Below are 17,067 nucleotides of genomic sequence, written 5' to 3'. Positions count from 1 at the left end.
AAAGGTGGGAAGATTTAAAGTTATTTTTCAAAACAAAATCCTGACACGACAGCCGTTGCTTTCCCCATTTACCAGCATGCAACGAAAGCTTTCTCCAAAGCAAATGATTTATAGCACTTGTACTAGAAGCAGACTGCAAAGAGAAAACAAGCAGGGTAAAGAACAGAAAGTTGTATCCTCAGCTTATTCACAAACACAGATTACCAGGTAAGGTAAGAAATCTGTATTTCTTTACCTAAATACACACTTACTAACACCTACTAACAAGTAGCTGCCTGTAGCTACATCACACCTGACATGACGCTTACTCGTTGTTACTTGAGTAACTCCAAAAGCACAGTGGGAGGCAGAGCTGTCAGTGATCAGGCTCCACTCCCGTGGAAGAAGTTCCCACTTTGGGTTTAGCTGGCAGACACCTTGGGTGTATAACTTTACGATGAGGCCTACAGTAAAGGTTTGCTCAAGTGACCTAGAACCTTCCTTTAGCTTTGCTGTTTAGGCTGCTAGACAAAATATCATGAAGTACTGAACACATCTCCTCTACTTTGCTCTGCATACATTCATATGTGACTATTGCACTTCATTAGCGTTCAGTCTTTCTCTCTCCTGCAGTTTGGGCTTTTTCCTTCTCCGTCCTTGCTCTCTGTGTGTTTTCCATCAGTATCTGTGCCTCAGGAGCAACATGATCCTTATCTGTGGTTACTGTCCCTACCAGCCTGAAGGGAGTTTATAGTTATTTAGTTTGTTGTTTCTCTTCGGTCTTTGCCTCTTAGTTTTCCTCTAATGCTAATGAGTTGAGGCAGATGGTTGCCTTTCCCTAAGCCTCATCCTGCTGGAGATTTGGTCCACTGCAAAGGGAGTTTCTTCTCTCCACCACCACCAAATGCACGCTGACACGGGATTGTAGGGTTTCTTGCTATGATAATGCAAAATAGGCCACGAAAGGCATGCAAATAAAAGGCAGAAGCAAGAGATGACAGTTGTATGATCATGTAACAGGAGAGACAGACTGCAGAAAGACACATTATCAGGCAAAAGGTGGACAGCACCACACTAATTGTCACTATGTAATATCACAGTGAGGAGCAGCGCTAGAGAGCCCTAATGGAATAACACACATATCCACCCTGGCCTGCCCATTTAAAAAGAGGGAGGTGTACACGAGTCTGAGTGACCACCGGCCAGATAATGATGACCCATAATGCATGTTGTGACACCGGCTGTGGGCTCTCTAAACAATGAGACCACACGTACAGCATGGTCAGTACGGACAGAATGGATGGCCAAAAAGTGAGAGGAGCGACATTAAGAGGAAAGAGGTGCATAAGGATGGGAGGACAGAGGCGTGAGATGGTGTGTTTGTGTCAGAAAATGAGACAGACAATGAGATAATGCACGCTGGTAAAAGAGTGAACAGAAGAGAAGGTGAAAGAGGAAGAGCGAGACGCAGTCTTACCATATCAATGAGGCTCTCCTGGATCCGGTTCAGTGTGGTTCTCAGTCTGCTGCTGATAAGGCCCAGACCTGATGACTCATACTGTAGAATAGACACAGACACACACACAGAATGAGTGTTTGAAATGTGCACAAAAATCTTCCCTCTATAAGAACACACACTTCAACAGAGTGTAAAAATCACGCTCACACCGGGACATCTGCTCTCATCTCACGTAGTCAGAGACAAAAGAGACTTCGCTTTCTGCTTCTAGCCAACTCTAATCCTAAAGAGGGAGGAGCAGCTGGGAAGAACCAACATCAACAATCAGACAATCACGCTGACAACAGAAGGTGACAGACAGAGCTCAGAGAAAAACGAAGCGGAGAGGGTGAAAGCGAAGAAACCTCAATGCAAATGCTTCTGAAATCACTCTGAGATGTGCTCGATGTCGCCTGTGAAAGCAAATCGCGCACATCTTAAGGGCTGGAAAACAACCACACCACGCATGCTGGATTCTCTAAGCAGCACAACCGTGAAGTAGTCGGAACACTTCAGGTTGTGCCTCTTACCAAGCAGGCAGGGCCCACAACCCTGGCGGTGCCCGCCTCTCTGCTGCCGTGAGCTTGCAAAGATGGGCTTGGGACGGGCTTACGGATGACGAACGGATAGCAAGAAAGGAAAAACAAAAAGCAAAAGCTTCAAATTAAAGACTCTGGAAGAAGAAAACACAACTAGGAAAAAAAAAACAGAAATATGAAAGCAAACAAACATAATTCGATTAAATGAAGTAGTAAGTGGAATTTTTCTGTTCACAAACTTTTTAAGTTTTCCATTTATGACCAGCAGGAGCTTAGTAAACCGGGACTCATCAGTTTGTAGTGTGTAGCAGCTGAACATGCAGAGAGGTGGCATTGTGAAAACCCGATGCCCCTTTAATCTCTCTCAGTTTAGTAACATCTTAGAATTAAGTGTCACTGCTGTGTGTGTCCTTCTTGCTTTTTGTTTAAGCTACAAATACCAACAGACCAAATGTTCACAGACCGCCTTGTATAAAAACTCAATGAGACGTTTTGTTGAAACTGAACTTCTTTTTCACATATTAAATGGGATGAAATGTCTAGTTAAAAATCTTTACATTGACAGAAAGGGCAGTTTCACTGCTTTTGGCCCAACTGAAATCAAAGCCGGTTGTATGTGTGTGGCATCCCTGACCTTGATAGTCAGTGACAGACTTTAAAAAGCTCTCAGGTTGTTCATATTGCTTTTAGAAACTTTTAAACACATGGAAGGGCATCAGGAGGAAAAACACACATCTAGTAGTTGTCGATGTCAGCGTGGGTTTGAGATACATGCTGTTTGGCAGAGGCTGTTCAGTGACCATTGTTTAGGTAGGAGGAAGTAGAAGTGACAGTTTTTGGGATGTAGGGTTTTTTTTGGCTTCAGTTTTGAAGATTCTGGTGCAGTCGGGCGTCGTTTGGTTTTATTGTAGGCCACAGGTGAGAGTCTGTACTGCTGCACAAGATAAATAACATCCAGTACGAGTGGCAGCTAGGAGTTGAGAGTGAACCCCTTTTTCATTTCAGTAGGCAGCCTTTACCCCCGACCATTTCTGCCATCGTTACTCAAAATGAAAATATTCTATTGTCTCCATTTGCCTTCCATCTTTCAATTCACACCTCTTTTTGCCCTTTTCGTACTATAGCCCTCCACGGCGTCTTCCCAGAGCTAAAACCGAAGATTCCCCCCCCCCCCCTTGAGGTTCAGCTTTCTACAATTTTCAAACATTAATCACTTTTCTCAAAACTGTGTTAGCAAATCTGCCTGTCACAGCCCCTGGAGCAGAAAACCCGGCTACTATTGACGACGGAGAATCTGCGAGCAGGGCGCATAATACATCTTTAGCATGTGTGACACCGTCAAAAGCGCGGCTTGCCTTAACAAGGCAAACACACGCAGATAATGAGTGTATTTACCCTTTTGAATATTAATGCCACACATTACTCTTCAAGTGGGGGAGTCAAGCAGGCCCATCTTGATTCCAGCTGTGTAAGGAGAGCAGAGCCTATAGGTCAAAACGCCAGCGTATGTGACTAGCAATTTCCAGGAGCTTTTTAAAGATTCATGGAGACATTAGCATTTAGCTGTCGGTGGCTCTTCAAGTGAGACCATTAATGAAAACGGCTGGGTTCATGAAGTGACACTTTGAGGTCTAGAGTGGATGCGGTGGATAAATAGTGGTGGTAAAAGTTACAGAGTGATGCAAACAGAGAGTGAAAATGACACGGGAAGATGGTGAGAGTAACAAGCATGAAGAAGAAAAATTAGATTAAGCTTTTGGGAATGTAGACGGTAGAAAGAAATGGCTGAAGGAGCCGGCTTAAGCAACAAAAAAATGATATACGCTTAAAGACAAGGTAGGCAATGATACTGAGAGGCTGACATATTCTGCATCGGTGACAGTGACCCACTGACAACTTATCAACTCTCAACCTTTCCTCATTTCTCCTTGACACACACACGCACGCACGCCAATAATCCGAGTTGGAGGGGCCCCCGTGGAGCTTTCATCCCCGTTATCTCTTCCACCTCAACGGGATAGAAGTCATTTTGTTGCCATCATTATTGCATCCCTGAGGGTGATACTGACACAAATGCTGTTTTCTTCTTTCTTTGTGAGGCACAGTATAAATGACATAATAGCCTTTAGATTGAGTGGAGGGACCGGGCTCGCAGACTGCATCCTATCGTTCAGCTTGAATTTTTACTGTGAGACAGACAGTAATGAGAAAAGATGGAAGCGGTGGTTATTTCACATCTCACTGTATATCATCTAATAAACATTTTAAAAAAAGAAATAATAAATGCAGGCAATCTCCATAAAGCACCTTACTACTGATGCAGCAGAAGTAATATTAAGCAATTTGTGTCAAGAAGTTATATTCTGGAGCTTTGGAAATGAGTATGAAGGTAATTTCACAACAACAGAACATCTACACTGCGACCGCAGACGCAGTCGGCATTACAATGAGCAAAAACAAAAATTCTTGATTACTTATGAGGTTTACTTAACTCACAAGATTATACTTTTTTCCCCCAGCTTTTCCCTGTTTCATCTTTTATGGAGCTTTTTTTTTTTTTTTTTAAATTTGCCATTATTGGGAAAGACATTCAGATGCATCCGGAACAATCAGAAAACAGCAGTCAATGAGGCAACCGTGGAAGCGCCAAAAATAAATGCAGTTCCTGGAGTGGCCTCTTGAGTCTGTCTCCAAAAGTGAGTTAAGCAACACAGACTTCCATCAATTTTCTGCCACTTATCCGAGTCTGGGTCACGGGAGCAGCAGTGTAAGCAGATACCCCCAGCTGTCTTTTCTAGCATCAAGCCAGCCCAGATATATAACCCTGCCAGCATATCCTGAGTTTGCCCACAGGACATCTTCCCCATGGCAGCTTCGCTTTCACACCCAGCTCTGTTTTCTGTACAACAGACTGATACCGCTTCTGTATCACTGCAGATAATACATCAGTCAATCTTTTTGTCTTTTTCTCCTGCTCCGCTCTCTCCATCACTTGTGAATGAACTTCATCGCTTGCGACAGAAATTCCCGCCTGACCAGGGATAGGTATTGGGGGTTTTTTCCAGTTAATGATCATGGTTTCAGACTTTGGAGGTGCTGATTCTTTTTCCCAGTTTTCTCACAAAAACAGAGAAGTGACAGAGTCTGACGCTTGGCTGCGACTCCAAAGTTTTCAAAAAAGTGACGATTGCCCTAATTGTCTTAAATATCGAGAGTACAAAACTGTTAACAGGAGAATATGTGGGGGGAAAGAGAGTGAGAGACAGTCAGTGTTTGAGTTTTAATCACTCATCTGCTGTACATAAACAGCGCAGGCACAATCTGACCTAAATGAAAGTATCTTATTGCTGCTTTATAATTGTAGGGTCTTTAGTTTACAGTATGAACTGACTGTTGTTGTGCTATATAAATACAGCTGAATTGAATTGAACTGAAATTTTAACCCAAAAACCAAAATTAACAGCATTAAAAACATATTTACTGCTTAGTACGTTTGTGAGGTTTTATCTGACAAATATTCTGGCTTCCTGATTAACCAGCCTGTCCATAAAGTCTATCCTTTCATTTTAGTGGGTAAAATTATAGCATTTCATTGATTTAGTACTAAGCACTAACTAGCATGCATGTTGTGTAGTTTGGAGATCTAACTTGCTAACCAAGCAAGCAGGTATTACCCTCTGGTTTTAAACCTTTATTTTAGGAAAGATGGGGCAACAACACATGCTCATCTTTTATTCCACAGAAGGTGTTCTTTAGAGTATTGAATGATAAAACTACAGACACGGAGTTTAAAACCATGCCAAAACAATCCACTAAAGATTTATTGTGTATTAGAGTTTAGTTTGACATCCTTCAGCTTGCAGAACTGCTTGACAACATCTGGGCATGGAGGGGGTCAATTCAATTTTGTAATAGCTTTCACAAAGGTTTGCAAAACTTTTAGTTCCTCCACACTAGACCATCAGGCTTTTTTTTTCCTTTATGGCATCCTGTAGATAGTGATTCAGATCAGGGCTCTGGGAAGGTCATAATCTTTCTTCCTGGGCAAAATTTAGTTGAACGGGGCGGACGGTATGCTTCAGGAGACTAACTTGGTGAGATATCCACTTCTGTTCACTGCATCATCTTTTGGCTTTGTCACTGCAAAGTTCATGATTTCATCAATAAACAAATTCCTGTGCACGGTCATAAGAAAAACATCAGACACTGCCCCCACTGTGTTTGTGCTTCTTAGAAGTTGAAAATATTTATTTAGGGTTGTTTTCTGAGGATCAAATCGATGTCTGTAACTTTTTTAAACTGATTTTATTTTTTAAACCAGCGGGAAATTTGCTGTACAAATACTTTCCAGAGCCAATAAATGCAAAAATGCCACATCGAAAATGGGCTGACTCACAAGGTTTTGCTTCAAGGGTCTTTTATTGGCTAGCAAATGTTCGTTTTTTCATTAGTCTTCAGTATAAACACTCGATGTGATAGACAAAACACCACGATGATGAAGGAATACTGTACCATGTCGTTGCGTCCAAAGAAAGTGTACACAGCGTAAAGGTAGTAGTCGAAAAGCTGTGATACGCAGTGGATGACGTCAAAGGCAATTGGCTTCAAAATGTTCATCATCTGCATGTACTTTCCTTTAGAGAGAGGAGACAAAGACGTAACAGTTAGATCCGAGTACAATGGAAGCTTTGTGTCGAGTGCTGTGTGTGACACAGAGGGCATCCATACTGTTCTTTAGCACCGTGAAACCCAGCATCACTTTACACAGAATGAAATGGCGCTGTACTTGAGTAAATTTTGAAGGAGATTAAACGGGTTAAACTACTGTAAGTTAATCGTGGTTGAACCATATCCTCTTTGGGAAGGACAACAGCATGAGCATATTGCATTTGCATACAAATTGCAAGGATTTAATTCAGCAGAAAGGTAATAAAGGCAATAACTACAGAGGTACAGGGGTGTAACAAGGTTACCATTGACTCAGAACTGATGTATGGAAGAATAAAAAAAAAGAAGAAATAAACTCAATCTAGCTGGCTTTGCTACCCAGGCAGCACTATTTCTCCCACACTCTCATTTTTCACACCCTTTCCCTTAAATTCTGCACCAAGAACTCAGGGAGCAATCTAACTCCATCAAAGTCCAGCAGAGACTGAATTAGAAGTGATTGTATGGAATCAAACTTTGGGGGTCTTTTTTCTTGCTGCAAGTTTTTCCACGTGGCTCTAAATCAATATTATGTAGCGTGTGACAAAATACGGTTCTTTTGCTTTTTTACTGTATGCGCAGTCAAGCCAAAACAGCAAAGATAGCTCCTCCTCTCTAAAATCACATTATGAGGGTACATCATCAGACTCTTTTCTCATGTCTTTAGAGCTACGTCACATATTTATACATGTAAGCAGTTCTTTGGAAACAGAAGGCAGGAACTCAGGGCGAAGGTTAACCACTATTAGTGCAGTTCAGTCATGCAGATGTGGAGCGTGCCAATTGCAGTATTTCGCAGGCTTTAATGATGAATAAATGAAACTCTCAGAAGGCCAGAGAGGACACACTGTCTGGACACCTCGCAAGCAGAGGTTAGTCATCAATGAGAGTGTGTGCGTGCGTGTGTGTTTCCAGGACTCACCAACAAGCCGGATGACGTTGAGCGTGGTGTTGGTGAGAATTGGTGCGTTGGTCTTATTGAGGTTGTAGTCGGACTTCTTCTTGGTTCTCATGGTTTCTCGGGGTACGCTGGTGGCAGAGTCAGAGAAAGTAGGTCAGAACCATGAGGAAAAAGAGACTTGCTAATACGTGTCAACATCATTAATCCCCTGAAATGATAGGGCCAGGTGCAAAGCCTTCACTGTGGGTCACAGTTCTTGTAATTGATCAATCAGAACCCATTTCACAACACAGGAAATGGGACCCCAGTGGTGAAGTCTCAGAACTGGTGATCCTGAAGCACCAGACCCTGACATGGAGCTCGCCAAGCCATATTAGCCAGCAATGATTACATGGGCAGAAATCATTACATGGTCTGTCTCATTTCTGCGACTATATGAGCCATTACATAATTAAGCACTAGTAATTCCTGCCTATAAGAACAGGAAATAAGGATTTTAGTGATCGTGGACTAATGTCAGCTGAGTACACGCGAGGAACTAAAAAGCATAAAATAATACTGTATGTCATCATACAAGGCAGGAAACAGAAACTGCAATGAATCAAGGTTTTGACTCCAGTGCAAATCCTAACGTTTTTTTTTAGATCAGCTCTCAGATTTGCCTAAAAACATTAATTTACTGCAAGTTCTTGGCAGTTCAGTTCATCACACACACACACAAAATGAGCACAGCAGGCTTATCGACAAAGACCGTCCCAGCTGAACGGTGACGCAAAATTTAAGACCCCATCATGCTGCAGGGAAAATGCTGCAGTTCTAAACGAGGTCGGCTAAAACAGTTCGAGAGGAACATCTAAACTGTTAAAGCTGTGAAATGCTAAAACAGTTAGCGCTTGCATAAATGATAGGTTCTTTCCAATTCAAGCATCCCTGATAATAAAGGAGGCAAAATACAAAACTTTCTCCAGCTGCAATTAAACCCTCTTTCAAATGAAAATTAGTGCTTTAACACACTGAACAGAGAAGTGTATAATTGCCTTCACCATTATTAAATAGCCACTAATTTTACAATACGCACCAATTGCATTAGCCGAGGTAGAAAGGAAAGGTAACTTTTTCATGGATATACAAAAAGCTTACTGCTGACTTGGCAGGGTTAGCCAGAGGTTAGCTTAAATTGTTGGTGCTGGAGGTGCGAAGACTTGGTTAATGCCTTCAAAATGAAGACTCAAGTACAGACAGATAGTTTGGTGTGTGTAATTAACATAATCGGTGTGCTCACTTTTTGAATATTTCACAGCTAGCAGTGAAAATTTATTTTGTTTGTTAACTGGTCCATGTACCAGCTGTCCAAAGCTGTCTTCAACGTGTCTGATAAGATAAACAAACTATAATTCATGTTCTCAATTTTCATATAAAAACAAAAAACAACAAAAAACAACAAAAAAAAAAAAAAACAAGCAAGAAACTAAATTTTGGTCTTCAGAACAACTGGAACAGAACTGAAATCTAACAACTCTTTCGGACAGCACAAACATAAATCCAGTTATCAAACAAGCTGAAAGTGGAATTAAACAGAAGATTCATGGACTGTCTGTAAATTTGAGGCATACACTCGGAGCCGGACATGGAACTGACCTCTTTAGAGGAGCATCACCCGTCTGCTCATCAACGTAGTCCTGCTTGAGCTCCTCTGGGACATCGCTGTCGCTGTCGTAATCCTGGTACACGCTTTTCTCCAGCTCGTCTGACTCGTACTTGAGAAACGGTGAAGAGAAAGATGAGATTGAAGTCAGGGGTAAAAACGCGGTGGATAGAGTTCAGATAAAGTGGGTAAAACAGAGAGAAGACAAGTGTTAAGACAGGTGTGAAAAAAGTCCAACTCCACGGGGAAATGGTGCCGGCGCTGTTGGTCGCAAGACACAGCAACAAAGAGTCCACAGAGATTTTGAAACAGCACAAAGTATTAAACCACTCCCCCAAGATAAAAATGGTGGAAGGCTAATAAAAACAAACTGCATTAACGCTCTGTGATTAAATTACCCACAAAGCAACAAATAAACACTTCAAATACCTCACATACTGCTGGGAGGGCACAAAATGTATTCACCTCTAACAAGAGAGTTCAGATTATACCTTACTGAAATAAGGCAATATTTTCTACATGCCAAGGGAACACAAGCATCATATATAAAGGATTACACGCTTATGAACAGCCAAACACCAAAGGCTTATACAGATATGTTGATATGTCATCATAAAGTAAAGCCAAAGGTGTGGGGGCACCTCTGAAATCTGAAAGAGAAATATTGTTTTCCATAGGAGGAGCAGATGAGTAGCCTCTGTAGCATGAGGCAATAGTTGTTATTTCCTAAAAGGGACACTACTTAAATTAAAAGCAAAGTGCTTTTAATTTATATTTAACACAAAACACAGTTCCCGAAAATGTATTAAGAAATTAAAAGGATTCCTATACCGGAGGCCTGGACAATAACAAACTCAAAGAAAAAAAAAAACAGCTGCATTACATGAAACTCTTTTCTTGGGTTAATCATTAGCCAAGTACAAGTTTATTTTCTATTGAATGGCTAACATTACTTGTCAGACAGTGTGTCAAAGCCCTGTAATGACTATGGCACGTTTTGCACGGCTGCCCTCAAACCCCTAATAAACGCTTGTTATGACCCTGGTGATGAGAGCTTAAGGGACGCTGATTATTTCTCAAATCAGTTCACCTCCTTATGAACTCGTCTGAAGTTTGACTCTATAGGCAGGCTTAATTAGGCATACTTATGTAAGTGGGTTTATCTAGCTGGTGGAAACGCACGCTCTATAATCAAATCTAGTTCTGTGTTTCAATTCTAACTTGTGACTTTTTCCAAAATGACCATATTCCTAAAAATACTGCAGTATTATAACAGATTTCAACTTTCAACAGACACGACTTATTCTTAACTTTTTTTACAAGATGGAGTGTGTTTCCTAACACCTACCCCATTGGATGCCAGCACATCCTCCGTCTCCTCTTCCTTGTGCTCCATGTGCATCTCAAAGGGGTTTCCCTCTCGCTGGTACTGCTGGAACAGGGACAGCTCCTCCTGGGCCGAGCTGCTCAAAGACGCGGCCTGCCTACTCGGGGAAACTGAAGGCGAGCGACACTGACCCATAAACTTAAACTCCTGGATCGGAGAAGATGGGACACAGGGACGCACAGGGAATTGTTACTGATCAGAGTATCCTACGAAAAGTCTATGAGACTTTTAAAATGAATAAAGTTAGAGGTAATTTAAAAGAAAACAGAGCCAAGAACTCCAATTAACACGTCACTTGTACACAGTACCTTTGACCACTTGGTTTTAAGAGGCTGCATCACAACAAAAGCTAAATCACCATCTGTACAGGACGTCTGTGAGGAATTCCACTACGCACGCTTAAATCATACTGTAGTGAAGGCCAAGTAATACATTGCCATAAAGGCATGTAAAATTCCCATGCAAGTCCATTTATTAGGAGGGTTCTTTGGTATGCTTATTTATCGTTTTGTGCGTATAAGCAAAACAGAGATGAAGGAAAAAAGATAAAGATGAAAAAATACTCGAGTTCACTGCACTCATTTTCTTTACGTTCCTTTCCATTCATCAGTGTTGCTTTGAAGTGCAACGAGCTGTACACTCAGATCGCAAAATGTTTTCTTCTACTTAATCTTGGAATTTCTTCAGCATTGTTAAATGCCACAGTGTTACCTGAGTATTCCTGCTGACCATTTCCATCCCTTTATGAACAGCGTACCCATCGTCTGATGGCTGCTTCCAGCAGGTTAACTTGCCATCTCAAATCATCTCAAACTGGTTTCCTGAATGTGACATTGAGTTCACTGTACAGAGACGGCCTCCAGATTTTAATCCAATAGGATGTGGTGGAATAGGAGATTCAGAGATGGATGTGCAGTCCATAGGAAAGGTTGTATTTTTTAACTGTGGCTCATGAGTGTGAGAAAAACTGTCTAACATACATCCCATAAGGGACAGCAGCCGTTTGATCTTCATCTGTGTTTTATAATGAGCAGTGAACTTTACGCACTTGCACCCGGTTGCACGCGCGCACACGTCACTGAGCAGATTCAGCGTTTCACATCCTCATGCAAATTTCACAGCAGTGAGTGACACCGTGGAATAAATGAAATCACCCTCCCTTCACCTTTTCGCCTCAGTGCTGTGTCTCTTACTCACATGGAGCTGGGCTATGTTAAAGTTAGACTTGACTGGACACAGTTCCCACGTCTCATTTTCCAGAAACATCCTCAGCTCCTCTAGTCGGGCCCTGAGGGGTTGCGAAAAGAGAAAAGGGAATGAGCACAGTGCTGAGGAAAAGGTCAAGAAGAAGAAAAAGTGAAAGACACAGAAAGCATTAACATCTGTCCATTAATCACCTAATTCAACCCCGTATAGTCAAGCAGCTCCCAATTTAAACACAATGACATCAATAAAGCCTGCAAAGGTCACTAATGCGAAGTGTGAAGGAAAAGTTCTGTGTGTGCTGTTTGCAACACGATTCAATGCTAACTGTGATCACAGCTCACAGCAGCCACCCCAGGTGCTCACCCGCTAGGTCAGTATCCTTCCTTCGGTGTGAAATGTCAGTGCGGTGTTCATTTCAAACACAGCAGTGCTGCTTGTTTCTTTTCTTTAAGGCGTTTAAAGTATGAAAGTAAAAAAACACAAAAGACAGTGTCGAATATTCACTGTAATACTGTACACTCGTCCACTCGACAACTGAATTTCTTTAATTCAATCCACTGTGAATCAGAGGACATTAAAACCTTGAGACTAGTTCAATCGCTCAGCACGAAAAAAACAAAACAAAACAAAGAAAACCCCATGCGGATATCAACAATGCTGGAGTTCTAAAATATTTATTATGCCTGAACTCTGACAATGTCAGTCTGTGCTTTGCATCCAGAGGCTGACAGTACACCCCCGCTGATGACCGGGTGTGTTACCGCAGGAACCAGACGGAGAAACATAGACATACTTTGCTATAGGGTCAATATAAAGCACTCTGAATGGCACGGTGTAAAGGTGTGTGTGTGTGTGTTTGGTCGAGTCTTCTTCGTCTCTGGGTTTCTTTGACCTCTTTCTGCTTTTTCGTTACATGTTCACACCTCCATGTCACCACCTGTAACCCAAAGCTGTACCCGATTTGTGTCACAGGACTGACGCTTATAAGAGGAATCATATTTAAGCGCGTTATCAACGATTCTTGACAGGTGACCTTAACACTGATCAATGCAAATCACCTCAGATGATGTGGAGCCTTCTGCGTGAAACTATACATATTTATGAATTTGGCAGGAGGTTATGCAATCAGGATGTAAATGTGCTTCCAGCTCAGTGAGTGTTGGCATGTAATTACACATCTAGCTCCGAAGAGGGTTACGCCTGGGATAGAGCATGTTGGAGGCAGCAAGTGGTTATCGCCGTGTGCAAAGGTTTCTCTCACATAACGATATCCTGCTTTCTAAGAAATGGTTTCATCTACTTTCCATCATGTTTAGCTTTGAAAGACTTGACCAACATTTGCCATAACTTTCACATGGTTCGGATGATGATCAAACAGAAGCCCCAGACGTTTCTTACCTGTGGTAGTTTTTAAAGTAGTTGACACTCTGGCGTTTGATAGACTCCTGCAGGACCTCAGACTTACTGCCACAAAACTCCTCACCCACCTGCATCAACCTGAAAGAGAAGGTTGGCGGGAAAAACTGATCACAAATCCAAAAGTGTGGCAGGAGGGAAGGAAGATAAAGTAAAGAGAGCTAGAGACAAAGACAGAGACAGAGTGGAAGTGTTAAAACAAACCTCCTGTTTGAAGAGACTGCACTAAGACAAACTGGCATTCTGCAGCCCGTGTTGGCTCGAGAGATGCAATGAACACAACAGCTTTATCGATAGCTGCAGGGATGAGATGGCTCATTTACAGTAGGTATCTTATCAGATGAAGTCTATAATGAGAGGACAAACCAGCTGCCTAATGAACCACTGAAGCCAACCTTTGAGGTTAGAGCTTTGAAATAACTTCACTTATAGCTAGGTGTGCAGAGAGATGCCACAACTGCAGGTCAGGAATATCATGATTAAGCCAGTTGTTGGTTAATTTGTTTAATAAAAAAAAAACAAAAAAACAATTGCCACTCATTACATTAGAGGCAGCTGACAAACCTAAGGTAAGTCTAACATGATAAGAGAGCACTAAGGTGCTGGGATCTCTCACTGCAGGAGTCATGGCTTCGGGTTTTCCAATATCAAAAACAGCCTTTAGCGTATCAAAGCCACAGGAGGATTACTGCTGTGTGTGTGTGTGTGTGTGTGTGTGTGTGTGTGTGTGTGTGTGTGTGTGTGTGTGTGTGTGTGTGTGTGTGACTGACAGCTGAGCCAGCAGAGGCTCTGACACATTGTACACATGTCTGCTCTGGTAACTCTGTAACATGCGAGTCAAGAGAGAGCGCGAGGCTAAAGAAGTGGAACCACAGAATTTTCCGTTAAAGCACCCAGTTCAAATAATATTCCCCATTTGTACTTTACAAAACATTTGATCTCAAGTATGCAAGCATATACTCATTGTAACTGGTACTGTTATGTCTATGATAAAAAAAAAAAAACTCTTAACCTTATTTTATTTTGTTGTTTTTACAAGAATAAAGGTGTTTATAGAGGAGATACTGAAGAAATGATACTGGAGCAAAAATATCACACACGTTTCACTGCAGTGTTTCACATGCATTTCTATACCCGGTTATTCCCTTAAGTAAAGAATGTGTTAATCTACAGGGAGTGCAGAAGTATTAGGCAAGTTGTATTTTTGAGGAATAATTGTATTATTGAACAACAACCATGTTCTCAATGAACCCAAAAAACTCATTAATATCAAAGCTGAATGTTTTTGGAAGTAGTTTTTAGTTTGTTTTTAGTTTTAGCTATTTTAGGGGGATATCTGTGTGTGCAGGTGACTATTACTGTGCATAATTATTAGGCAATGTAACAAAAAACAAATATATACCCATTTCAATTATTTATTTTCACCAGTGACACCAATATAACATCTCCACATTCACAAATATACATTTCTGACATTCAAAAACAAAACAAAAACAAATCAGCGACCAATATAGCCACCTTTCTTTGCAAGGACACTCAAAAACCTGCCATCCATGGATTCTGTCAGTGTTTTGATCTGTTCACCATCAACATTGCGTGCAGCAGCAACCACAGCCTCCCAGACACTGTTCAGAGAGGTGTACTGTTTTCCCTCCTTGTAAATCTCACATTTGATGATGGACCACAGGTTCTCAATGGGGTTCAGATCAGGTGAACAAGGTGGCCATGTCATTAGTTTTTCTTCTTTTATACCCTTTCTTGCCAGCCACGCTGTGGAGTACTTGGACGCGTGTGATGGAGCATTGTCCTGCATGAAAATCATGTTTTTCTTGAAGGATGCAGACTTCTTCCTGTACCACTGCTTGAAGAAGGTGTCTTCCAGAAACTGGCAGTAGGACTGGGAGTTGAGCTTGACTCCATCCTCAACCCGAAAAGGCCCCACAAGCTCATCTTTGATGATACCAGCCCAAACCAGTACTCCACCTCCACCTTGCTGCCGTCTGAGTCGGACTGGAGCTCTCTGCCCTTTACCAATCCAGCCACGGGCCCATCAAGACTCACTCTCATTTCATCAGTCCATAAAACCTTAGAAAAATCAGTCTTGGGATATTTCTTGGCCCAGTCTTGACGTTTCAGCTTGTGTGTCTTGTTCAGTGGTGGTCGTCTTTCAGCCTTTCTTACCTTGGCCATGTCTCTGAGTATTGCACACCTTGTGCTTTTGGGCACTCCAGTGATGTTGCAGCTCTGAAATATGGCCAAACTGGTGGCAAGTGGCACGCTTGACTTTTCTCAGTTCATGGGCAGTTATTTTGCGCCTTGGTTTTTCCACACGCTTCTTGCGACCCTGTTGACTATTTTGAATGAAACGCTTGATTGTTCGATGATCACGCTTCAGAAGCTTTGCAGTTTTGAGACTGCTGCATCCCTCTGCAAGATATCTCACTATTTTTGACTTTTCTGAGCCTGTCAAGTCCTTCTTTTGACCCGTTTTGCCAAAGGAAAGGACGTTGCCTAATAATTATGCACACCTGATATAGGGTGTTGATGTCATTAGACCACACCCCTTCTCATTACAGAGATGCACATCACCTAATATGCTTAATTGGTAGTAGGCTTTCGAGCCTATACAGCTTGGAGTAAGACAACATGCATGAAGAGGATGATGTGGACAAAATACTCATTTGCCTAATAATTCTGCACTCCCTGTATTCTTAACAGTACTTCAGTCTTACTTGATAACAGTGTCTGATATGCAATGACAGCAACTCTACATATCCTAATCAGGAAGACGTGCACATGATATTTCTTTTAACAACGTTTCTGAAAGCCATAGCAAAGAGCTTTTACAGCGATAAGAACGCTAAAACAACCCATCAGCTCACAGTAAACACTTGCAGAAACAGCATTTCTGATGCAGAACTGGCACACAGTAACTTGAGCTCTGGGTTGGTGGAATCTTTCACTTTTTGCTTTTTCTTTGGATGTTGTGTTTAGAGGTGCTGGGGTAGTTTTAGGGCAGGGTTAACGTGTAGGCACCATGTGTGTGGTTTCATGTCACTGTTGTTACTTTTCACGCAAAAAAGTCTGAAGAAGCCGCAAAACACTGCAGACCCCAGAGTTATTCTGTAGTTTTCATTATTAGTTATTTTGTGTCCACGCTGTTCGCCCGCCCAGCAGGGTGACGACTATAAGCTGTCATCCCTGTTGGACAACGTCAACGTCTCCCACCCCATGCAGCAGACTGTGACAGCACTGAGCAGCTCCTTCAGTGGGAGACTGCGGCACCCACGGTGTGGGACGGAGAGATTTCGCAGGTCTTTCCTCCCCACTGCTGTCAGACTCCACAACAAAGACTTTAACTGAACAAACACACACATCCACACATGTGCAATAACACTAAGTGCAATAATCTTTTCTGGCATCGTTGTATTTTTACTCAGTTGTATATAGCATTCGTATTCTATTTTTATCTTATTGTATATTTTTATTCTATTTTATTCTACTGTATATAGTATATTATTTTATTCTATTCTGTACAGCTGTGTACTGTATTTATTCTTATTGTATTCTAATTTTTGCGTCATAACTTTTGCACTGTCCACTTCCTGCTGTGACAAAACAAATTTCCCACGTGTGGGACTAATAAAGGTTATCTTATCTTATCTTATCTTATCTTATCTTATCTTATCTTAGCCCACCAGCCTTTTACGACTGAGGGGTGAAAATCCAAAAAAGCCTCCTCAGACTGACTGAGTTAACCAATTTGACCAAAGTGAAAAAGACTAAAGC

The 17,067-nt window shown here is 41.8% G+C and overlaps 1 protein-coding gene and 1 long non-coding RNA gene across 3 annotated transcripts in view; one reads left to right on the top strand and one right to left on the bottom strand.

The window, feature by feature from the left end:
• Positions 1-17,067, bottom strand: part of vps50 (VPS50 EARP/GARPII complex subunit) — a 127,609-nt gene that overhangs the window by 37,048 nt on the left and 73,494 nt on the right. Inside the window, exons 16-23 of one of the 2 annotated variants that reach the window (XM_004547928.3) lie at positions 13,261-13,359; positions 11,854-11,944; positions 10,618-10,803; positions 9,263-9,381; positions 7,646-7,752; positions 6,529-6,650; positions 2,008-2,085; positions 1,457-1,537 (exon numbers count right to left, since the gene is read on the bottom strand). In XM_004547928.3, coding sequence (XP_004547985.1) covers positions 1,457-1,537; positions 2,008-2,085; positions 6,529-6,650; positions 7,646-7,752; positions 9,263-9,381; positions 10,618-10,803; positions 11,854-11,944; positions 13,261-13,359 — 883 coding nt within the window. The remainder of the gene's footprint in view (positions 1-1,456; positions 1,538-2,007; positions 2,086-6,528; positions 6,651-7,645; positions 7,753-9,262; positions 9,382-10,617; positions 10,804-11,853; positions 11,945-13,260; positions 13,360-17,067) is intronic. The other variant, XM_004547929.3, reaches the window with a different exon arrangement.
• Positions 1-17,067, top strand: part of LOC143414815 (uncharacterized) — a 48,736-nt gene that overhangs the window by 27,776 nt on the left and 3,893 nt on the right. The window lies entirely within an intron of this gene.

This window comes from Maylandia zebra, linkage group LG22, assembly GCF_041146795.1.
Source record: "Maylandia zebra isolate NMK-2024a linkage group LG22, Mzebra_GT3a, whole genome shotgun sequence".
NCBI classification, from domain to species: Eukaryota; Metazoa; Chordata; class Actinopteri; order Cichliformes; family Cichlidae; genus Maylandia; species Maylandia zebra.
Note: the sequence above shows the minus strand (reverse complement) of the source record. Positions and strands in the feature narration are given on the sequence as shown.